Here is a 25498-nt window from a genome sequence, read left to right as displayed (position 1 = left end):
GTTATGTCTATGTACGATCAGCAACAACTAATGACACAAGAACAACCACAATCACAGGTAATTGTTAGTAAATGTTATAACAGAAAGTAGAATGCTATAATGATATGTTGATTATGATTTGATATGTTGATATTTTGTAGTTTGGTAATTTTTGGAAAGTAATGCTATAATGGAAAGTAGGATGGTATAATGATATGTTGGTTATGATTTGATGTTGATATTTTGTAGTTTGGTAATTTTTGGAAAGTACAATGCTATAATGGAAAGTAGAATGGTATAATGATATGTTGGTTATGGTTTGATATGTTGATATTTTGTAGTTTGGTAATATTTTGGAAAGTAAATGCTATAATGGAAAGTAGATGTATGTTTAAGTGTATTTGATATGTTGATATTTTGTAGAATGGTATAATTAATTATAATGTTATTCTGATATATTGTTAATATATTTTGTTTTCTTTATAGTTGCAAATGCTACAAACAATACTATAGGACCCGACCTGTTCTGCAGCATTGGAAGAGTGGTTTCGCTCATTGCTGCCACCAAATAATGAAGAAGATGACGATGAGGACGAGTAGTTATTTTAGGATTTTATGAAACGTTTTGTAATTTGGAAGAATACTTAATGTGGTATGGATTAATATTTTGGATTGATTGTATAATATGTATTAATATTTCTATAAAAACTTATCAGATTTTTCAAATGCTATATGGATTAATATTTGGATTGATTATAAATTTAATATTAAATAAATAAACAAAAAAAAATCAAAATAGTATTAGCAGCGACAGCTTCTGTGGCGAAAAGAAGGTATTAGCGGCGACAACCTATTAGCGGCGGCGCGTAGCATTAGCGACGTCGCGTAGTATTAGCGGCGAATATGAGTATTAGCGGCGACACTAAGCGTATTAGCGAACAAACAATACCGGCGACGCATTTGCAGCGACAAATCGCCGCTAAAGGTATTAGCGGCGACACGCCTAACCTTTAGCGGCGACAGATGTCGCCGCTGTTGCCCAATCTTCTTGTAGTGGTTATGGAAATGTGTATTGAAATTTTATATAAAAGATTTTTGTTAATGAAATTGTGTAGAAAATTATCTATGTTATGAATTATTGTAGAAGAAGTTTATGTTAAGGAATTGTGGAGAAATTTTTTTTACAGAAAATCTATATGCATGTCATAAAATTACGTATAGATTATTTAAGCATGCGTATATTAATTTATCTAGTATGTATTGTTTTGTTTTAGTTCTACGTTTTATTCCATGGCGCAAACATATTAACTTATTTTACTTTTAATGTATTTGACAAACTTTTCATAACAAGGCCACTTATAAATCTACTAACAAAATTCATTAGACAAGAATCAAATAGATTTTAGTAATTTTTCTTCTATTTCCAACAGGTGCAATAAGCATCTTTTGGGATATCTGGTGAGCCTAAACAGTAGACAATCCTCCTTTAATTACATATATAGGATGCGGCGAACGGGGTTCGTTTAAAATACAAAAGTGATCACAACCTTTTGGGAATCCCCACTAGCTATCGACCTTAACCCTTCTCATTTGTCAACCCCTTAATTAACCATATATATTTAGGAATATGAACCCTTATGAAAAAGTCAGACATTCTTGTTTCTTTTATCTCCCGAGGCCTATATAAACTCTGCCACGATGATCACTTTTCCATAAAGACATCAGCAACACACAAATATAAATCGTATATCACATTCGAGAGAAGTAAAAGAACTAAGAAATACAATGCCTGAGATCGAAGGTTCTCCAGGAACCTCCATGCATGGAGTCACCGGCCGGGAACCAGTGCTGGCCTTCTCTGTTGCCTCTCCGATGGTGCCCACTGATACCACGGCGAAATTCGATCTCCCCGTGGACTCTGAACATAAAGCAAAAGTCTTTAAGTTGTTCTCATTTGCAAACCCTCACATGAGAACCTTCCATCTCTCGTGGATCTCTTTCTTTACTACTTTTGTCTCCACCTTTGCGGCGGCCCCACTCGTTCCCATCATCCGGGACAACCTCGATCTCACCAAAGCTGACATTGGGAACGCCGGCGTCGCCTCAGTTTCCGGTAGTATCTTCTCGAGGCTGGTTATGGGTGCGGTATGTGACTTGTTGGGGCCTCGCTACGGCTGTGCTTTCCTCATAATGATGTCAGCACCCACCGTCTTCTGCATGTCTTTCGTTGCTGATGCTAGTGGCTACATAGCTGTCCGATTCATGATCGGATTTTCTTTGGCTACGTTTGTGTCGTGCCAATATTGGATGAGCACCATGTTTAACAGCAAGATCATCGGGCTGGTGAACGGGACGGCGGCTGGGTGGGGGAACATGGGTGGTGGAGCCACGCAACTCCTGATGCCGGTGTTGTTTGAGATCATCAAGAAGGCCGGGGCAACACCGTTCACGGCTTGGAGGATAGCGTTTTTCGTACCAGGGTGGCTTAACGCAATCATGGGGATATTTGTGTTGACTCTTGGTCAAGATTTGCCTGATGGTAATCTCGGTGCTCTTCAGAAGAAAGGTGATGTCGCCAAAGATAAATTCGGCAAGGTAAACCTTCATATCTAATTAATATTGCATTAACCATTAACCATTCATTTATGGTATGTTCTTTGTCTCTAATTTGTTTCTCGTTTTGTAGGTATTGTGGTATGCTGTGACAAACTATCGAACATGGATCTTCGTACTTCTCTACGGTTATTCCATGGGTGTAGAGTTGACCATTGACAATGTGATCGCAGAATACTTCTATGACAGGTTTGAGTTGTTTTTTTTTTACTCTACACAAAAGTTTAGTTATATGTGCAAATTAAAGTAAACGTTTGTTTTCCGATGAATTATCTACAGATTTGATCTACAGCTTCACCTTGCCGGAATCATTGCGGCCTGCTTCGGAATGGCAAACCTCCTAGCTCGTCCATTTGGTGGGTTCACATCGGATTACATGGCCAAACGATTTGGAATGAGAGGTCGACTCTGGAACTTATGGCTACTCCAAACAGCTGGCGGTGTTTTTTGTGTCTTCCTAGGCCTAGTAAACTCGCTACCATTAGCCATCACCTTTATGATGCTCTTCTCCATCGGTGCACAGGCAGCATGCGGAGCCACCTTCGGCATCGTTCCCTTCATTTCCCGGCGGTCAATGGGTATCATCTCTGGTATGACCGGTGCCGGAGGGAACTTTGGATCAGGACTAACCCAATTAATATTCTTTGCGTCTGCCTCATTCTCGACTGCCAAAGGGTTGTCTTATATGGGTATCATGATCATACTTTGTACAGTTCCTGTAAGTTTTGTTCACTTCCCACAATGGGGAAGCATGTTTTTTCCGGCCAGTCAAGACATCGTCAAAGGTAGTGAAGAGAATTATTATGTTGCCGAATGGACGGAGGAGGAGAAGCAGAAAGGGATGCACCAAGCAAGTCTTAAGTTTGCTGAGAACAGTCGGTCCGAGCGTGGAGGGAAGGTGGCATCGGCTCCAACACCACCCAACGCCACCCCCAATTATGTTTGATACTATTTGATTCCTAATATTGAATTAATACAAAGATTGGTTGTTTAAACCGCAATGTTCTATTATCTTAGACATGTAGTTATAAATGCAAATCTGATTCAATTGGCAGTGCTTGCAGCCATCAGATGATGAACGCGTGTAAAAGCATTCTATGAAAAGGCTTTGATGAATTTATTTGGACAGTTTTATGAAATGTCCGAGTTACAAGATTAAGATTATGTGCTCTTGAATCAGTTGTTTATAAAATGGATTTGTGAAAATGTATGGCTACAAGCGTTTGAAGACCACCAACACAGTATTTTACTAAGCTTGATGTCCTCAACCTTTTTTGTTGCTCCTCAAGATTTATTTATTTATTTTTATTTTTCTTTTGTTTAATTAGTTGTCTATATTGTGTGCCATATAACCAGTAATCGGCTGTATAAGCATCAATGTCTAGGAATTTTAAAGGGTTTTAGAATGGGCAAGTTCGTAAATCTAAGTGACCTCAAATGGAACCACTACAAGAAACGCGATCATTATCGGCGACAGACGTCACCACTAGTGAGTAGATTTCTCGTCGCTAAAGCTGTTAGAGGCGACCTGTCACCGCAAAAAGGTCGCCGCTGTTGCCTCGCTGCAAATGCTCCACACCTTACTGTCTGTGACAAGTCAAAATTTATATCCTGTAAAAATCAAACTTGGTCAACGAAAGTCAAACTTATCCATAAAGGTCAAACTTATTTCTAACATTATCTTATGGTTAGATTACATTAATGAAATGAGTATGTTCAATGCCTAGTATTCTAAATTGTAGAATGATAAGTGAGAAAGCCATTTGGACCGAGGCTTTGGGTATCTGGCTTCCGGCCGTGATCAACCTTCGGGTCGTACCTTCCCTCGTTATATATATATATATATATATATATATATATATATATATATATATATATATATATATATATATATATATATATATGAGTTTAGACTAATTTTCACTTCACTTCTTCACTTCTAGCGGTGAACTCAAGGTTTTCTCTCTAGTATCATCCACTAAAAACTCTCCTTTCTCCTCTAAATCGTTAGAAACACTTCCTTTTCTTGTTGTTCATGAGTAACCCTTTAATTTCATCCTTGATTCATCATCTTTCATCAAGATCTTTAAGTGTTCTTGGGCCGTGATCCATCCTTGGGCCGTGAACACTTCAAGTGTTATTGGACCGTAATCTATTCTTGGGTCGTGAACCCGTCTAGTTTGGCCATGATCAAGTTTTAGGCTTTCATTTTCGGTTCTAACACTTCTTTGTAAGTGTTCATTACTTCCTAAGGTCGTTTCCTTTACATTTTAGTTGTTAAATGCACTAATTATATATATACATATATATATATATATATATATATATATATATATATATATATATATATATATATATATATATATATATATATATATGTTATTATATGCTAAATAGGATGTGTTTGTGCTCGGGACTTCACTAGTGATACCAAGCTGTAACGCCTGTGTTTCCGGGCTTGTCATTTTTAGCAATGTAATGGTCTAGGTTACCCTTTGTAACCCGTTTTGAAATAATAAGATTGTATTATTTGAGTATTATGTGTTTTGTGCTTAATTGCTTAATTATGTGGTTTGATTAATTAAGAATAAAAATAAGCGTCAAAAATTTAAGTGTAAAATAAACTTGATATCTTTGGATAATGTTGTAGTAGTTGAAACGAGGTTTCCGAATTTATATAGAACGCCTGAATCTGACTTCGTATGAGGAAGTTATGATTTATTGAAGTTTCGGCTTAGCGGTATGCAACCTGAAATACTCGATTTGAGATCGAGCGGTTTTTAGCCGAATCAATCTAAACGAGGATCGAAGGTCTCGTTGTTGGTATCGAAGCGATAAAAAGTTAGGCGAGAACGGACGTCAAACGAAGAAGTTATGAATTTATAACGAAGTTTTTCTGTCCCGGCCTATTAAAAAAATAAATAATAAAAATAAAGTTAAAATTAGCCGACGGAGTCTAAACGAAAGTTGTAGAGCGTAGTCTCACCTTCGTGTGGATATAAAGAACGTCGAATACGGAGTTCGTATGAAGAAGATATGAATTTTCGAAGTTTATTAAATAATTAATAATTAAATTTAATTATTAAATCCCGGTATTATCCGAAGACGAGTCATCGGACTCATCCGAAGTACGCCCCGCGTACACTGAGGTATGTCGACATTCGCACTCGAGTATTTCGGATACGTAAGCCATGACGATCCGAGGTGTACGCCCTGCGTACCCTCGTACGCCCCGCGTACTCCGAGGTTCCAGCCTCTATAAATAGGATCCGAAGGCAGCCGACTCCTTTGCTATTTTTCTCTCTTCTTTCTCCTGTTTTGCATCGATTTGCGTGCCAGAAGTACCCCGAAGCCCCGATATCATTCTCAAGCCCCGAAGCAAGTCCCGAGATCCCGAGAAGTGCGATTCCCAAGCCGAAGCTCTGCCCGAGAGAAGTTCGATTTTTTTGAAGATCTTCCAGATCTGCTGAGGATTACTACTTCTGCAAGTCGTAGTGCTGTCCGATCATCTTCTGATCAAGTGAGTGTATACTACCTTTCAGAAACATGATAATAATACAAGTATGGTTCGAGTGTATTAAATATATTGTTGTTTATATGTGTGAGTAGGTAGTTACTTTCTTCTAACGCATAATTATGAAGTATTCTATACGAAATACGTGTTATGTGTATATTTTGTTGTTATGTGTGTGAATGTATATTCACGTTCTTCTATCTCATAGATATGATTTGTTCTCTATGAAATACGTGTTATGTGCCTCATCTGTTATGTGGAATATGTATTGATTAAAGCATGCTATACAGGTTTTTAAACTATGTATAAAAATGTATATTTTTATCTACTAATATGTTGGGTAGAACATGGGTAGATAGTTGGTGTGTAATAAACAGATGAGAGGCCTCGTTGTTGTTTGATTTAGTCATCTAGCGGAGTTTAGATGACGACCACAGACTTTTCTAGATAGTCTTATGGAACATTAACAGGTTCGCCACCTGTAGGTGTTAATGAACTTGAGTGTTCATTCGCTGTACTCCATCCCCCTCATGGTTGCCTTATTTGACTTATATTGCTGAGGAACCCCCGAAGCATGTGTTGTCGCCCCGATGAAATATTGTTAGACTAGTTCCCTTATGTTAGTTGTCTTAGGGACATAAAGTGAGAATAACGAGAATGGGTAATTGGGTTATTGTTGGTTGGTGTAAATTAAATTTAATTATTTATTGTGGGTTGAAAACCCTATATGCTCACCAGGCTCCCAAGCCTGACCCACTCAGTTTTATTTGTATTATAGGAAGTGGCGTGAGGGCATAAGATGGATGAACCATCAAGTTGTTTTGTTTACAAGTCTATATATGTATATATTTGTTGAATGACTTGTACTGTGGGGGCATAAGATGGATGACTTGTACTGTGGCGTGAGGGCATAACATGACACCTCGAGTTTTGATTATATAATGAAAATACATTTCTTTTATGAAATGCTTTGGTAAACATTGTTTTATCATGTTTTGTTTTTGGGAACAAATTCCGCAACTCTTTCAAATCAAAAGGATTTACTCTGAAATTATTTTAAAAGCATAAATGAAAATCGGTCTTTTCTGGCCGAGATTTTGGGGATGTCACACAAGCACCCTATATCGATCTTTCGTTCAATTCACTCACACCAGGTGAGTTCATACCCCTACAATTACACTTTTAAATGCTTTTAAGGGGAGAATACAAGCAGAACACAATACAAATGCTTTAACCATTTACATGTGAAAACAACAATTGCAACAAAAGGATTTCTTATACTCAAAAACTTGTTAAAACTCTTTTAAACTATTTTAAACTTCTTTTATATCAAAATCATATTGGTCTATTTATTTACATATAAGTATGCTTTAACGGACTTAGAACTATTGCTAGATACCTTGACTCTTGTTCCTTGTTTGGTTGTGGGCTTAGGGTAGGTTCACTAGTTCGACTGTCGGATAAATCATAGTTATGCTCATTAAATACATATATGAATATTAAACCCATTTTTAAGGATCATACTTAACTCACTCGCTTCCATTGAATAAGTGAGTCTTTTCTGCAAATTAGTAACAGTTCAAACAAACATACTAGTAAATTATAATAGGTGTAGTTTAGAGGATCACTAAATACTATTTCTAGAACAGAGAAGCATACATGAGTCAGTACATTCATACCATTTCTATACATCACAAAACATATTATAACAAGAACAGAAAGGAACATACAGAAGTCCGGCAAAGAAGAAGAAGACATCAGGAAGATCATATCTCAACCAATAACATGGCAACATCATTCTTTTTTCAGAACTTTCCTGAAGATTGGGACGAGAAGGCTCTGTGGCAAACATTCCAAAGGTACGGAACAATAGTGGATCTCTACCTAGCAAGGAAGAGGAATATCAAGAACAAGAGGTTTGGTTTCGTCAGATTCATTAGAATTGAGAATATCCCAGAATTTGAAAGAAAACTAAACGGAATTTGGATAGGAAACTACAAGCTAAGAGTCAACTTAGCTAGATACCAACGTAAAAGCACAGCCAACCCCCGCTCTCCTATGCCCCTCAACGGTCACCGCCAAACTAAGCAACCCTATGTCTACCCCTATCTCCACCCATTCCAACCCATTAATCAAGATGCACAGAAGTGTACCAAAAGCTATGTAGAGGTGGTTGCAGGAGATAAACTGCCGAAAGAAACTACAAATCCAAAACCAATCAGGATGACATCCTTTGAGGAAACGAGGGAATTCATGAAACGGGCACTAGTTAGTGAAGTGGAAAACTTCCAAGCTCTAATGAATGTGAGAGCTTTTCCCGAGGCCGAAGAATGCCCTACTGTAGTGATGAGATACTTGGGAGGAATGAAAATGCTCGTGGAATTCGAAAGTGAAGCTGCAAAATCCAAGTTCCTAGTGGACGGAAGGCAAATCTGGAAACCTTGGTTCAAGACGATGTATAACTGGAATCCAAAAGAAAATTTTAACGTAAGAATAGCTTCTATAATGATTTTCGGAGTCCCTCAACATGCATTGTGTGAGGAAGCTTTCTCGGTCATTGCAAGAAAATGGGGCACTGTAATAATACCGGAGGAATGCGCAACTGATAATCCAAATATGGCGTTTGGCCGGGTACGGATCCTAACATCGCACCCACAACTAATCAATCAGTCAATAACTATCTCGGTGGACGACTCTCCCTTCTCCATAACAGTTTTGGAAGATCTCCTTGAGTCTACAAGGTTAAGTCCGGTGGTTGCTAGCAATGAGTTCGCCCTTAGTCCTAACTCAAGCCCTAAGTGGATCGAGAACCCGTATTGGGAGGACCTCCATGAGTCAAGCGCTGAAGACCTCGCAGAAGAAGGAGAAATCAATAGCTCTGATGATGAAGACTTCGTCTGCTCCTCAGTTCAAGGTACTAACAGCAGGACCCTCTTAAAGTCGCCGGTGAAACCCTTCCGAGAAGCTAGAGAAAAGTCTCCGGTGAACAATAATTGCTCTCACAACTCCCAAGGTTCTCCGTGCAATCCAAGAAGACCGGATGCGGCTAGAGAGGAAATCGAAGAGCCACTCGATCACATGGGGAATTTCTCTCCTCAGTCGCTCCAAAATCCGGGTTCGCTCCAAAACACTCCAGCAATTGAAAAAGAAGCCCAATCCAAGTCTCCCAATGGCCCAACTCAGGAAGGATCCACATCCTTAATTAGCCCAAGACAAAAATCGCCAATGCAAAAAAACCAGATAGATTTAAACTCAGCTCCCGTCTCCTCCGACACCGCAATCCCTCTTTTATCCCAAAATCAACATGACTCCCAAAATATTCAACAGGTCGGGAACGAGAAATCAAACACCGAGGACGAAGTGTCACAGACAATTGAAATCGGAGAAAGGATCGGTTTTCAAGTACAAGGGTTCGAAGACCAGATCAAGGAAATTATCAAGACAAGGCGAATCACAATCATTGATCAATGAATATAGTTTCGTTAAACTGTAGAGGGGTTGGCTGTGAGGTAAAACGAGATTGGATCAAGAATATTAGGAGAGACAATAAAGTTTTTCTCTTAGGTTTACAGGAAACAAAATCAGTGGAGATTAAAGGGTGTCTCGATAGATCCATATGGGGTGATTCCAACTTTCAATGTGAAGTTTCTGATCCTGTTGGTCTCTCGGGTGGTATCGCAACAATTTGGAACCCCAATCAATTCAAGTTAACTGAGGCTATCTCCGGAAATGGCTATCTGTTAACCAAAGGGGAATGGATTCCATCCAAAGCAGAATACACTTTCGTAAATGTGTATGCCTCAAATGACCCTGGTCGTAGGAAACTCTTATGGGCTGAGTTAGAAAATATCCTGAACGCACACAACAACTCCCGGTGGGTAATTTTTGGTGATTTCAACGAAGTTCGCTCAGAATGTGAAAGGATAGGTTCAAGTTTTTGTATTTCATCAGCTAACCATTTCAACAACTTTATCTCAAATGCTGGTCTGATTGACCTCCAAATGGGGGGTAGGCGTTTCACATACATGAGCTCTGATGGTGGTAAACATAGTAAGCTGGACCGGTTCTTAGTCTCCTATAATACCATTTCCGAGTGGCCCCATCTGCAGGTCACTGTACTCCCCCGCCTCTATTCAGATCACTGCCCAATCCTGTTCTCATCACCAATATGTGACTATGGCCCGCCCCCAGTCCGGTTTTTTAATTCATGGCTTCTAGATGAATCTCTTGATAATGTCGTAGTTGCAGGCTGGACTTTCGACCCTTCAACAAGGTTTTTCACATCTCTCTCCCCTCAATCTATTGTTGTGGGGAAATTGAAGAACACAAAGGGCAAAATCAAAGATTGGAGGAAATCAAAAAATGTAGAGGCTAACATGAAGCGTCAGGATCTTATAGAAAAAATAAATAAAATCGATTTAGAGGCAGACTGTGGTGTGGCAAATCCAAATTCGATGGAGCTAAGAAAGCATCTTCACAAAGAATTGTTGGAGATTGAATCCAAGAGGATCAGCGACCTAAAGCAAAAGGCGAGATGCAAGTGGGCCCTGGAAGGAGATGAAAATTCAGGTTTTTTTCATGGTTTAGTAAATAAAAACCTGCGATCACAACGCATTCCTGTAATCAATATAAATGGTTTCTGGACATCAAACCCGGTGGAAGTGAAAGAAGAGGCTCTTAAACACTTTTCTGCAAAATTTAAAGAATCAAAGCCATGCAGACCCACCTTTATGAGTCTTAAATTTAAAAAATTGCCGCCAGAGAATAGTTTGGAACTTGAAGCCCCAATTAGTTTTGCGAAAGTTCGATCTGCTGTGTGGATGTGTGGGCCCGATAAATCCCCTGGCCCAGATGGATTTTCATTCGCATTTATAAAGAAATATTGGGAAGTAATTGGTGGAGACATATATATGGCGGTAAAAGACTTTGAAAGGTCAGGTACCATCAACAAAGGCTGCAATTCCTCATTCATCACACTAGTCCCAAAAACAATTGATCCCAACACCTTCGATGACTTCCGTCCAATAAGTCTCTTAGGGAGCCTGTATAAAATTATCTCCAAAGTTCTAGCAGAACGTCTAAAGAAGGCTATCCCATTAATCATTAGCGATACCCAAACAGCCTTCATCAAAGATCGCTATATCTTTGATGGGCCTTTGATCGTTAATGAAGTTATATCTTGGCTCCAGAAAAATAAGGCTAAGGCTTTCCTTCTCAAAATCGACTTTGAAAAGGCATTCGATTGCCTTAACTGGGGCTTCCTAGATTCAGTAATGGCACAAATGGAATTTGGGGGGAAATGGAGAAATTGGATTCAAGGTTGTTTATATTCAGCTAGAGCTTCAGTAATTGTAAACGGATCAGCAACTAAGGAATTCAACTTGGAAAGGGGAATTCGCCAAGGAGACCCGCTATCTCCCTTCCTCTTTATCTTGGCTGCTGAAGGTTTAAATGTTGCCATGGAAGAAGTTGTGGAACACAGGATATTCAAAGGTATTCCTCTTCCAAGATCGGGTCCAGTCCTGTCTCATCTTCAATATGCAGATGACGTGATTTTCCTAGGGGCTTGGTCCATTTCGAATGCCAAGAACCTAATTAGAATTTTACGTTGTTTCGAATTATCTTCCGGTCTTAAAATTAATATGTCGAAGAGCAAAATTCATGGGATTGGGGTAAACAACCTCGAAATTGAATTGTTAGCCAGGAGTATATATTGCTCGGTTGGGTGCATTCCCTTCACATACTTGGGAATGCCGGTGGGGGCTGCAATGTCTCGAGTATCACAGTGGAGTTCTATCATAAACAAATTTCAATCTAGATTGTCTAAATGGAAAGCATCATCTCTCTCTTTCGGTGGAAGGCTAACGCTTTGTAAAGCCGTTCTTGGTAGTCTTGGAACATACTTGTTCTCCCTATACAAAGCCCCTGTAAAGATCATTAATACATTGGAAAGTTATAGAAGACGGTTCTTTTGGGGAGGTTCAACCGACAAAAACAAAATGTCATGGATAGCATGGGATAAGGTTTTGGCAAGTGTTGTTGATGGGGGTCTTGGGGTCGGGAGTTTGAAAGCCCAAAACCTCGCTTTATTAGGGAAATGGTGGTGGCGGTTCAAGTCCAACAAAAAAGAGCTGTGGAAAGATGTAATAACAGCAATATATGGAAATGAGGGGGGCTTCAACGCTCCATCAAGGGCAAGGAGAAAAGGTTTTTGTTGGGGCACCATTGTAAATCTACATTCCGACCTATCAAAACTCGGTATCGACCTTAAAAATCTGTTCTCGATCCAAAGTGAAGGCAGGTTCTGGAAGCTTGGGTCCTTAGGAATATACACAGTAGCCTCTCTGAGAATACTTATCGATAACAATACCCTGCCAAAATCAAGCAATTGTTGGATCTGGAACCATCTAGTACCCCGGAAAGTAAACATTCTAGCTTGGAGAGTTAATCACGGTAGATTACCAACCAAAGAGAATTTGTTTAAATTAGGAATTGGGTCCAACCCTCTATGCACCTTATGTAATCAGCATGCAGAATCCGAGAGTCATCTATTTACTACTTGCTCTGTTTCATTAAAAGTATAGAGTGGTGTTGCATCTTGGTGGCAGCGGTTTCCACCAGGTTTCCAGTCGGTTAAAGATCTACTCCTTTGCAAAGAAAACTTTCAATCTAATGATGATTTCGGTTTATTTCATGAAGCAGTGGCTTTGGTCTTTATCTGGGTTATTTGGAGCTTTAGAAACAAAATGGCTTATTCAGACAAGAGCATCTCTCCTTCCTATCTCATAAACGATATTCAGACCTTATCGTATTTATGGATAAATGTTAGACATAAAACTAAGAAACTTAGATGGTTAGAATGGTGCTGTAACCCAATTCAAGAGGCTGGCCTGATTTAAAATTCAAATGGGGGGGGGGGGCGGGAGGGTTGGGTTCCTTTTCATTCCTTTGGTGTCTTGGTGTATGCCAGGGTGTAGTTTTAAGTGTGTGTTTGGTGTGTGTTTCTTTTTCCTTTTCCCGGGTAGACATCTAATAGGCATAAAACTATACCTGGCATTTCTTTCGTGTATTCTCTCTACTGTGGGTTGATTTAAAATGGGTTGAGGGGGTAAGTTTTTTTGGTGTGTGTTTTTCTCTATTCGTGTTTGATTCCTTCTGCAGGTTCCCTTCAAATTTCATTTATGCTTTAGAAGTAGTCGCACTCCATCTTGCAGGTCATCTCAATTGCTCTCATTGGAGTTGGAGAAATCTAAAGTAGGAGTTGAGGTTATCATATTTACACCTGGAAGATAGTCAAGGAACAAATAGTCCAAAAGAACCTAGTCTCTTGGAGGGGTAGTTTTGCTCTGGAAAAATGTTGCTGATGTCTCAAGCATCCTAGGCGGAGATTCTGGGCGTATTCAAGTTTTGATTTCCAATGTAACTCGATAGTTTCAGCTTTTAATTAGTATAGGATGTCTTATCTACATCTTTGTTCTATTGTCTTATTATATTTGTACTGAATTGCCAGCGTCCTGCTGGTTTTAATGAATATATTAACCTAGCCGTTCAAAAAAAAAAGATTATGTGCTCTTGAATCAGTTGTTTATAAAATGGATTTGTGAAAATGTATGGCTACAAGCGTTCGAAGACCACCAACACAGTATTTTACTAAGCTTGATGTCCTCAACCTTTTTTTTTTGCTCCTCAAGATTTATTTATTTATTTTTATTTTTCTTTTGTTTAAGTTGTCTATATTGTGTGCCATATAACCAGTAATCGGCTGTATAAGCATCAATATCTAGGAATTTTAAAGGGTTTTAGAATGGGCAAGTTCGTAAATCTAAGTGACCTCAAATGGAACCACTACAAGAAACGAGATCATTATCGGCGACAGGCGTCACCACTAGTGAGTAGATTTCTCGTCGCTAAAGCTGTTAGAGGCGACCTGTCACCGCAAAAAGGTCGCCGCTGTTGCCTCGCTGCAAATGCTCCACACCTTACTGTCTGTGACAAGTCGAAATTTGTATCCTGTAAAAGTCAAACTTGGTCAACGAAAGTCAAACTTATCCATAAAGGTCAAACTTATTTCTAACATTATCTTATGGTTAGATTACATTAATGAAATGAGTATCTTCAATGCATAGTATTCTAAAGTGTAGAATGATAAGTGAGAAAGCCATTTGGACCGAGGCTTTGGGTATCTGGCTTCCGGCCGTGATCAACCTTCGGGCCGTACCTTCCCTCGTTATATATATATATATATATATATATATATATATATATATATATATATATATATATATGAGTTTAGACTAATTTTCACTTCACTTCTTCACTTCTAGCGGTGAACTCAAGGTTTTCTCTAAAGTATCATCCACTAAAAACTCTCCTTTCTCCTCTAAATCGTTAGAAACACTTCCCTTTCTTGTTGTTCATGAGTAACCCTTTAATTTCATCATTGATTCATCATCTTTCATCAAGATCTTTAAGTGTTCTTGGGCCGTGATCCATCCTTGGGCCGTAAACACTTCAAGTGTTCTTGGACCGTAATCTATTCTTGGGTCGTGAGCCCATCTAGTTTGGCCATGATCAAGTTTTAGGCTTTCATTTTCGGTTCTAACACTTCTTTGTAAGTGTTCATTACTTCCTAAGGTCGTTTCCTTTACATTTTAGTTGTTAAATGCACTAATTATATATATATATATATATATATATATATATATATATATATATATATATATATATATATGTGTTATTATATGCTAAATAGGATTTGTTTGTGCTCGGGACTTCACTAGTGATACCAAGCTGTAACGCCTGTGTTTCCGGGCTTGCCATTTTTAGCAATGTAATGGTCTAGGTTACCCTTTGTAACCCGTTTTGAAATAATAAGATTATATTATTTGAGTATTATGTGTTTTGTGCTTAATTGCTTAATTATGTGGTTTGATTAATTAAGAATAAAAATAAGCGTCAAAAATTTAAGTGTAAAATAAACTTGATATCTTTGGATAATGTTGTAGTAGTTGAAACGAGGTTTCCGAATTTATATAGAACGCCCAAATCTGACTTCGTATGAGGAAGTTATGATTTATTGAAGTTTCGGCTTAGCGGTATGCAACCTGAAATACTCGATTTGAGATCGAGCGGTTTTTAGCCGAAGCAATCTAAACGAGGATCGAAGGTCTCGTTGTTGGTATCGAAGCGATAAAAAGTTAGGCGAGAACGGACGTCAAACGAAGAAGTTATGAATTTATAACGAAGTTTTTCTGTCCCCGCCTATTAAAAAAATAAATAATAAAAATAAATTTAAATTTAGCCGACGGAGTCTAAACGAAAGTTGTAGAGCGTAGTCTCACCTTCGTGTGGATATAAAGAACGTCGAATACGGAGTTCGTATGAAGAAGATATGAATTTTCGAAGTTTATTAAATAATTAATAATTAAATTTAATTATTAAATCCCGGTATTATCCGAAGACGAGTCATCGGACTCATCCGAAGTACGCCCCGCGTACACTGAGGTATGTCGACATTCGCACTCGAGTATTTCGGATACGTAAGCCATGACGATCCGAGGTGTACGCCCTGCGTACCCTCGTACGCCCCGCGTACTCCGAGGTTCCAGCCTCTATAAATAGGATCCGAAGGCAGCCGACTCCTTTGCTATTTTTCTCTCTTCTTTCTCCCGTTTTGCATCGATTTGCGTGCCAGAAGTACCCCGAAGCCCCGATATCATTCTCAAGCCCCGAAGCAAGTCCCGAGATCCCGAGAAGTGCGATTCCCAAGCCGAAGCTCTGCCCGAGAGAAGTTCGATTTTTTTGAAGATCTTCCAGATCTGCTGAGGATTACTACTTCTGCAAGTCGTAGTGCTGTCCGATCATCTTCTGATCAAGTGAGTGTATACTACCTTTCAGAAACATGATAATAATACAAGTATGGTTCGAGTGTATTAAGTATATTGTTGTTTATATGTGTGAGTAGGTAGTTACTTTCTTCTAACGCATAATTATGAAGTATTCTATACGAAATACGTGTTATGTGTATATTTTGTTGTTATGTGTGTGAATGTATATTCACTTTCTTCTATCTCATAGATATGATTTGTTCTCTATGAAATACGTGTTATGTGCCTCATCTGTTATGTGGAATATGTATTGATTAAAGCATGCTATACAGGTTTTTAAACTATGTATAAAAATGTATATTTTTATCTACTAATATGTTGGGTAGAACATGGGTAGATAGTTGGTGTGTAATAAACAGATGAGAGGCCTCGTTGTTGTTTGATTTAGTCATCTAGCGGTGTTTAGATGACGACCACAGACTTTTCTAGATAGTCTTGTGGAACATTAGCAGGTTCGCCACCTGTAGGTGTTAATGAACTTGAGTGTTCATTCGCTGTACTCCATCCCCCTCATGGTTGCCTTATTTGACTTATATTGCTGAGGAACCCCCGAAGCATGTGTTGTCGCCCCGATGAAATATTGTTAGACTAGTTCCCTTATGTTAGTTGTCTTAGGGACATAAAGTGAGAATAACGAGAATGGGTAATTGGGTTATTGTTGGTTGGTGGAAATTAAATTTAATTATTTATTGTGGGTTGAAAACCCTATATGCTCACCAGGCTCCCAAACCTGACCCACTCAGTTTTATTTGTATTATAGGAAGTGGCATGAGGGCATAAGATGGATGAACCATCAAGTTGTTTTGTTTACAATTCTATATATGTATATATTTGTTGAATGACTTGTACTGTCATCATTTATGCTTATTGGTCTGTATCGGAACATGACACCCCGAGTTTTGATTATATAATGAAAATACATTTCTTTTATGAAATGCTTTGGTAAACATTGTTTTATCATGTTTTGTTTTTGGGAACAAATTCCGCAACTCTTTCAAATCAAAAGGATTTACTCTGAAATTATTTTAAAAGCATAAATGAAAATCGGTCTTTTCTGGCCGAGATTTTGGGGATGTCACACAAGCACCCTATATCGATCTTTCGTTCAATTCACTCACACCAGGTGAGTTGATACCCCTACAATTACACTTTTAAATGCTTTTAAGGGGAGAATACAAGCAGAACACAATACAAATGCTTTAACCATTTACATGTGAAAACAACAATTGCAACAAAAGGATTTCTTATACTCAAAAACTTGTTAAAACTCTTTTAAACTATTTTAAACTTCTTTTATATCAAAATCATATTGGTCTATTTATTTACATATAAGTATGCTTTAACGGACTTAGAACTATTGCTAGATACCTTGACTCTTGTTCCTTGTTTGGTTGTGGGCGTAGGGTAGGTTCACTAGTTCGACTGTCGGATAAATCATAGTTATGCTCATTAAATACATATATGAATATTAAACCCATTTTTAAGGATCATACTTAACTCACTCACTTCCATTGAATAAGTGAGTCTTTTCTGCAAATTAGTAACAGTTCAAACAAACATACTAGTAAATTATAATATGTGTAGTTTAGAGGATCACTAAATACTATTTCTAGAACAGAGAAGCATACATGAGTCAGTACATTCATACCATTTCTATACATCACAAAACATATTATAACAAGAACAGAAAGGAACATACATACTATAACAAGAAAAGAACAACTAAAATGTGAAACACCATTTCATGGCATAACAATATACTTGTTGTGTCATCTTTTGTAACCAGAGTCTCCTGGAGGGAGAGCGTGAGTTTGTGTATAGATCTATATGGGATTAACCATCCTACACCTTGGTGCTAGCTATAGTGGGACCTGCAGGTCTACGTGTGACAAATGTCATAGCATTTTCGACATTTGAAGAACGTCGTGTTTTATACTAGTCGCTCAAGCATGGTTATAACCTAATCATATTTTTACCTTAATTAACAATTTTATTTTAAGGTTGTTAGTGCTTCAGTAGAGTATTTTACACAACACTACTCTACATCTTCATTTTCCATTACATTCATACAGTGATATTCTCACTGTAAAGATAGTCATAAACTTGGAAAAACATACATTTTTACGAGAGAACAAACATACAAAATAGTTGAGTCTTGGTAGAAGACTATTTTCATTTTAATAGAAAATATAGGATTTCTAGGAAGTATACAAGCATTTACATCAAAACACTTACAAAGATTTTCATGAAACAAATGTAAACTTTTGACACAAAATACTTATGCACTCACTCAACTTTTATGTTGATACTCTCTTTTTCAAAATAACATGTATTCTCAGGTCACCAGTACACAGGTACACTTCACCAAATTTTGACAAGATGGAGCATGTTCATGACTCGTCTTTTATTTTGATATATTTTTGGTGTCTTACAAACTATACACAGAACACACATGTATAAACTAAATTATTAATGTAATGGATTTTGTTGCTTGTTTTACTATTATGCATTGTTATGATATTGTACATGACGTCCTCCGCCCCTGAACGTTTCTGCCGTTCTGGTTTGGGGGTGTGACAATGTCAATGCCCTATGTCGCCGCAAATGCTATGATGCCACTAATGTTTTCCGTTTCCACTAATGATGCGTTGCCACTAATACTAACATGTTGCCGCTAATGTTGTATCGCCACTAATACTAACTTGTGGTGAACTGTAACGCTCGTAGATCATGGCTAGTCAATTTAGAGACGATAAGCGTCAAAAATGACTTTTTGATAGAAGAGTGTTTAGAATTAATAATCACAACCAAGTTTTAGTATATGTCACTAGGTTTCCGTGCATATAAAGAACGCCGAAATCCGAGTTATAATGAAGAGGTTATGACATGTCGAAGTTTCGCGACAGAACCGGCACGACGCTGAATGAAGTAAAATGTGAATTTACGTTAGAGTGATATCTAGCCTTACTGATCTAAACGAAAAGTCGTAGAGTTCGTTAAACCGAGAGCGTACATAAAAAGAACGTCCAAATCTGACATCGTATGAAGAAGTTATGATTTTTCTAAATTTAGACTTAGCAGTATGCAGCCCGAAACCCGAATTCGAGATCGAGTAATTTCTAGTCGAAACAATCTAAACGAGAATTGAAGATCTCGTTGATAGTAGTCCAACGGTAAAAAGACAGACGAAAACGGACGTCGGAGGAAGAAGGTATGAATTTTTAACGGACATTTCCTGTCCCGACCTGTTTAAATATAATAATAAAAATAAAGTCAAAATTAGCTGACGGAGTCTAAATGAAAGTTGTAGAGCTTAGTCTCACCTACACGTGGATATAAAGAACATCAAAAACGGAGCTCGTATGCGAAATTTATGCAAGTTTGAAGTCTGCTTAATCGAGTACGCCCAGCGTAATTTTGGAGTATGCCCAGCGTACTCGGAACCGCCTCAGCTACGCATCAAATGACGTCACTCGAGTACATATGCATGAAATGACATCGCGTACGCCCAGTGTAAGGCTTAGTACGCCCAACATACTGAGATTTACGCCCAGCGTAATCCCATATTCAACACCCTATAAATAGAATGCGAGGCTGCCTTATTTCTTTGCTCATTTTCTCTTCTCTCTCTCTCCCGTTTTGCCTCGATTTTTGTGCAAAAAATATCCCGAAGCCCCGGTATCATTCCCGAGCCCCGAAGATCCCGAGAAGTGAAATTACCAAGCCGAAGCTCTGCCTGCAAGAAGCCCGGTTTTGTGAAGATCTCCTGGTTTCACCGAAGAATACTACTTCTACAAGCCGTAGTGTTGTCCGATCATCTTCTGATCAAGTGATTGTGTAACTACTTTTTCTAATACATAAATATAAAGTATTAACTATGAAATACGTGCTATGTGTTATATATTATTTGTCTATTAGAAATGGGCTTGGAATTGATGTTTTTATACTGGTGTTAAATGATTTAAACTGTATATGTATTTTATATCTACAAATATGTTGGGTAGAACATGGGTAGATGAAATAGTGGCGACTATGAGACGTAGTGCCTATTGATTAAGCCTTGGTGACGATGCGACTTCGTGCCTATTGAGTAAGCTTTGGTGACAATGCGACTTCGTGCCAATTTGATAAACCTTGGTGACGATGTGACTTTGCAAATTGAATCTTTGTTTTTCTATAATTAATATTGCTAACTTGCAATACTTGCCATAATAATCATACAAGCATAACACTTATGCTCCCACTATCATGATGATTATTATCATATAAGCATAACACTTATGCTCCCACTAGCTTTGACATGTATTCAGAAAACAAATGAACTTCCAGAAAACAATGCCTATTGAATTTCTAAAATTCATATTTCTAATAGCAGATGCTTCGATAAGCCTTTATCTAAGCTTCTTAAATTTATACACCTTTGCCTTAGATAGCTCATATGTGTGTTTAAACAATTCAGAACTTATGTTACTAAGTTCCAAATGTTCAAACTAATTGCCAAATCTCACAATTCGAACTATGGAAAGGGATGCTGTAACCATAATCGAATTTGAGAATACAATTTTCACAATCGCTATCTTCTGAAAACCTCTCTTAGTGAAAACATTTCCTCACAGTCATTTTCATGAAGGAGGGAATCTTATGACACTTAGATTTTATGGTGTATGAGTTCCTATCCATGTGAATTTTCCAAAACCAAAGTTTGTGACAAATCCAAACTCATATGGACTGAACTTTCTTAATCTTGATTTCTTGCCTTATGGTAACACGAGTGCCCACCTTGTCTTCCAAGTAGTTTAGTAACTTGTCCTTACATATCAATGTACTTTCCATTGACTAAGGCTCTAGTATGCATTCAAATGAGAACTCATAGAACTCACATACACAATTAACTCAATTGGAATGGCACAGAAACAAAATAATGTCAGCACGATAGGTTATAAACCTCAAGTCGTGTGCTAGTGATGATCGATAAGGTTTATTCTTGATTTGTTCTTGAAACCTTTCAAGACCAATAAGACTCCCACTGACTCCTTGACATATAAGATTCTCTTGTCAAGAAACATTTCTTGACAAAGCAAATACTCAAGAGTTAGCGTAGTTCTTATCAAGACAAAACACTTCACATAATTGGTCCTAGTTGGTCTTTGTCTTACCCAAAACAGCACAACTTACCAATTTGAAATGTGTAAGAATAAGAAAACTTTTCCAAGTTCCACATTTGATGAGTGTTATAAGCCTACTTAAAACTTTTCACTCAATGTCACAATATTGACTCTAAGACTTGATACTGGAACGAAGTATGATTGACTTCTTGATTTTAACCATTTCTACAATTCTCGATTCCTCTTCTTAGACAAGCAATTGCACTAAGATCACTTAGAGGATCAATTGAGACATGGTTCTTAATCATAAAGACTTATCATAAAACACAATAAAAGTTACTCTCCCTTCTTCTTAGAATAGAGAAACTTTTATCTTTCTGCCCACTTGATTCTTCTTTATTCGTTCTACTATTCATTGAAACTCTTTCAATCAACTTAGAATTACACTTAATCTTATAAGTATAATCATATTTACTAAACTTTAGTAAATCATGACGAATATCTTTGTCACTCTTGTGGTGGACTTGATCAACGCACAACCTAGTGTACTTGATCTCCTAGTCCTTCAATTGACACCTTGTCAAAGAATTAGCCTAAATTTCCCAAATGTGAAAGTTTTTCATTCATCATACAATACACATTGTATGATTCCAAGTTTCTGTCCAATTGAAACATGGGCGTTGAGAAACTCTCCCTATTTGGTAAAATTTTGACATTTCCACAAATAACATAATTAAGAATCAAATCCATTTTGCTAATAATAGAAGCATTCAAACATCAATTTTTCATACATGCCATCGCAAGGATAAATAAATAAGATAAAATCAAAATTCATTTTATTGCGGAAAAAATTTGTCCTTACAATGCAATTCAATTGAAAAAACTATGTTATTACATATTTCTTAACAATCTATTCTAACTCCAAGTAGTAGCTCAAGAATCCATTCTTCAAGTAATGCGATCGAAATCCATTTCTTCATGATTAGATCCAGCTCACTTCTTCCCTCAAGCTTCCTCTCTTTTCTTCTATCCTACAAAATGTAATCTTATCACAGCATGTATTAAGAATCTAGAATAGGAACTCAAAAGAGTTAGATAATGGATTTTACCTGAAGTAGAGCCATACGTCTTGACTCTCCCATCTCTTAGATCTCTCAGGTAGTTAGGGCAGCTTCATCTCCAATGCCCCTTCTCTTGGCAATAAAAGCAAACGTACTCCTTTGGAACAGCACATCAGACAATCACAGGCTTAGTTCTTTCTATACTTCCAATGTTGCCAATGTCCATTGAAGTTTGGGAGTTTGATTCACCAGAAAAATTTGCTTGACCAGCACGCCAAATCATTGCTGATTCAGCAGCTATAAGCAAATAGGTGAGATCAATTAGGGTCACGTCGTGGTCCATCATATAGTACTCTCTAACGAACTCACTATATGATTCAGGAAGTGACTGAAGAACCCAGTCAACAACCAACTCACTTGAAATCTTGACACCCAACATGTTTAACCTATCAATGTGTGACTTCATCTCTAAGACGTGCGCACACACAGGTTTCCCATCTTCGTGTTTACTTGCCAAAAGGGCTTGAGTGAGCTTGAACTTTTCAAGCCTTTGAACTTGTGGGTCAGGGAGAACAATTGCAGGAGGTGGAGGAAGTGAAGCATGACTCTCATTTCCTTGATCGTATCTCGAAACGTCATCTTCATTTGGAAAGCTTGTTCCAAAGGATTTGGGAAGACCATTGTAAGATGCAGACATCTACAAAACGGGAGAAAATTCAAGTTAAGTTGATTAGAGTTCTTGATGCAACACCCAAATGAAACATCAAGCTAGGATCCAACACAATACTCTACAACCTAGAAGAAGGATGCCGTAATCTAGTTGCAGAATATTTGAAGGTAGGTAAATGACGATTTACCAATTTCCACCATGAAAAACGAAAAAGGAAAATTAAGTTTTAAATGAATTGAAACTCCTAGATCTTTTGAGATTCATTGAACTTTTCAATGGCATGTTTAATCTCGATTATGCCCTACTATTTGTGACTGGGATGCCGAGGATCACAAACAAGGTGTGAATAACCATACGAATCACGTGGTGCACCCAATGCTACTATCACCTAATCAATGTGCCAGTTAGCCACGCACGCTCCATTGATCTATGATAAGCATCGAGCCACCCTTCGCCACCAATGTCATCCCCAAATTAGTGTGCCGGTTAACCACACACGCTCCACTAACATTTGACAAGGGTACGAAGTGTAATTCCATGGGTTAGCATAAAATTTCACATTTTGCCTAAAGTAACTATGATTTGGGAATTTGTATAAGCATTTAGTTACTTTGTACTTCATTATACTTATAATGGAAGGTTTCTGTCCTATCCTACCCGTTCGGCTAACGACCCTCCACTAGTCAAGAGTGCGGTGGGTAAGAGTGTATACCCATTCAATCGCCATTTTATAGGCAATTTCCTTAAACACCCCTTATAGACCAACTTCGTGAATGAGGCCTACTAACGGTAAGACTGACTGTTTACTCATACATATATATAATATTAGACTTTTAATGTTATATATAGTATAGGGTGTATTTTACACTTTTAAAATACTAGGTGGTTTAATTTATTAAAATATACTTTTAATTTAATTAAATGTAAACCAAAATTTTATGGGTTTATTAAATCACTTTTAATTATACACTTTAATTAATTAATAAAACCATAAGGGTGTGATTTGAACCTTTCAAATTACTAGGGTTTTAGAAGTTAACATTTCAAAATTAAACTTTTAATCAACTTTTAAATTCCAAAACTTGAGGGCAAGTTTTGAAACATTTCGAAACAATAGGGATCAAATAACAAATAATTCAAATTAAACAATTAATTTCATAATTATCCATATTTGACCTAATCTTATTTTAGTCATTATATAATTACCAAATAACTTTAAATAATCCATATTTATCATATAAACAACCAATATTTAAAAGATTTGAAATTATCTATTGTTTTGGCAAGGATAAACATATAATTAAGATAAAATTCAGATTTTAACTTCATAAAACAATTTAAGCATCAAATCCAAGTCAAAACAGCAGCTAGACCCCGAAATACCCTCTGTCTGACGCTTGAACTCGCCGAGTCAGCTCTGAACTCGCCGAGTAGGGGCCAACTCGCCGAGTCCAGATACTGACTCGCCGAGTTGAGTTGGGAAGAGGCCAAAAACTCGATTTTTAGCAAACAAAATAGTTAAGCATCACATACAATTGAAACCAATCATGGCTCTGATACCACTGATGGGTTTTATGCATAAGAACATTCCTATGTGCTCATACAAACCCTAATGCTTGGATCTAGGTTTCTCTATTGTACATGCTTTGAATCCAAGACAAATAAACTTAGATCTAACTTTTTATAAACTGAATTAAGGTTTAGAGAATTACCTTTGATTGTTATATAGCAATAACAATCAATTCCTTGCTTGGATTGGCTTCAAAAGCTTAGTGCCTCAAATGTTGCACCTCGAATGGAGTCACAAACACCTTATGCAACTTGGATGAAGAGGAGAAGAAGAGAGGCTGCCCAAAAACGACTAGAAACCCTAGAGAATCAGTTGTCCATGTTTTTGGAGCCTAAGGGGTCCTTTATATACTTGTGTGGGCTGCTAGGGTTTCAGTCAAAACCCTAATGGACAACTTAAACTCTAAGCAGCCCATGGAACCTTCTGGATAAGTCCATGGACGAAAATATGATGGGCTTCCATCATAATTTCGTTCACCCCTTATTCCTTTAGCATTCCTTAGCCCAATAACTCAATTATCCAATAATTGCAGTCCAGTCCCCTAAATTTAATTAATCTCTTTTAGCCACAAAATTAATTATCAATTAATTCTTGACTAATATTAATTAAACAATATGATTTCTCCTTTAATATATTATTCTCATAATATATTAATAAATCATATTTAAACCTCACTCTCCTTAATTCATCCTACATATTGCTATGGTGAAGGCAACCCAAAAGGACCATGCTCATAATCGGGTCAAGTACATACCAAAATAGTTATGGACTTAGACACTAATCCAACAAATGTTTCGTAGGGGACCAAATCAACATCCAAATCAAACACACCCTGACTAGTGAAGTGATTTGATTCAAGCGAGGTAGATGTCAAACATTAGACAGAAAACAAAATAGGAATCAATTTAGGGAATGTTTTAGTGGAAAAGAAGATGAAGAATAGTGAAATTAAAAAAAAAAACATGAGTGGGAATTTTAATTTTATGTGAAATTTTGTAATTTTAATAAATGAAGGAATTTAACTAGAAAAAAAATGTTCATTGAAATTGATTATACAAAATAGACAAAATTATATGATTTTTAGGGGATTCATGGGTAT

General features: G+C 37.4%; 1 protein-coding gene across 1 annotated transcript; it reads left to right on the top strand.

Annotated features, from left to right (window-relative positions):
• The first annotated feature begins 1698 nt into the window (after nucleotides 1-1698).
• On the top strand, nucleotides 1699-3751 carry LOC145093343 (high-affinity nitrate transporter 2.1-like). Its single transcript, XM_079031456.1, has 3 exons — nucleotides 1699-2574; nucleotides 2666-2781; nucleotides 2872-3751. Exons 1-3 carry the CDS (start codon nucleotides 1765-1767, stop codon nucleotides 3536-3538), a joined length of 1593 nt encoding a protein of 530 aa, XP_078887582.1. The 5' UTR covers nucleotides 1699-1764; the 3' UTR covers nucleotides 3539-3751.
• Nucleotides 3752-25498: the final 21747 nt, after the last annotated feature.

This window comes from Lactuca serriola, chromosome 1 (genome assembly GCF_051521515.1).
Source record: "Lactuca serriola cultivar US96UC23 chromosome 1, Lser_US96UC23_V15, whole genome shotgun sequence".
Taxonomy (NCBI): Eukaryota; Viridiplantae; Streptophyta; class Magnoliopsida; order Asterales; family Asteraceae; genus Lactuca; species Lactuca serriola.
The sequence above is the reverse complement of the archived record's forward strand: the minus strand, read 5'-3'. Positions and strand labels throughout refer to the sequence as shown.

What these genes read in the sequence shown, in the direction of transcription:
- LOC145093343 (XM_079031456.1), top strand. Translation starts at nt 1,765, where the DNA reads ATGCCTGAGATCGAAGGTTCTCCAGGAACCTCCATGCATGGAGTCACC. An exon ending in CCAAAGATAAATTCGGCAAG is followed by an intron (nt 2,575 to 2,665) that starts GTAAACCTTCAT and finishes CTCGTTTTGTAG; the next exon opens with GTATTGTGGTATGCTGTGAC. An exon ending in GCAGAATACTTCTATGACAG is followed by an intron (nt 2,782 to 2,871) that starts GTTTGAGTTGTT and finishes AATTATCTACAG; the next exon opens with ATTTGATCTACAGCTTCACC.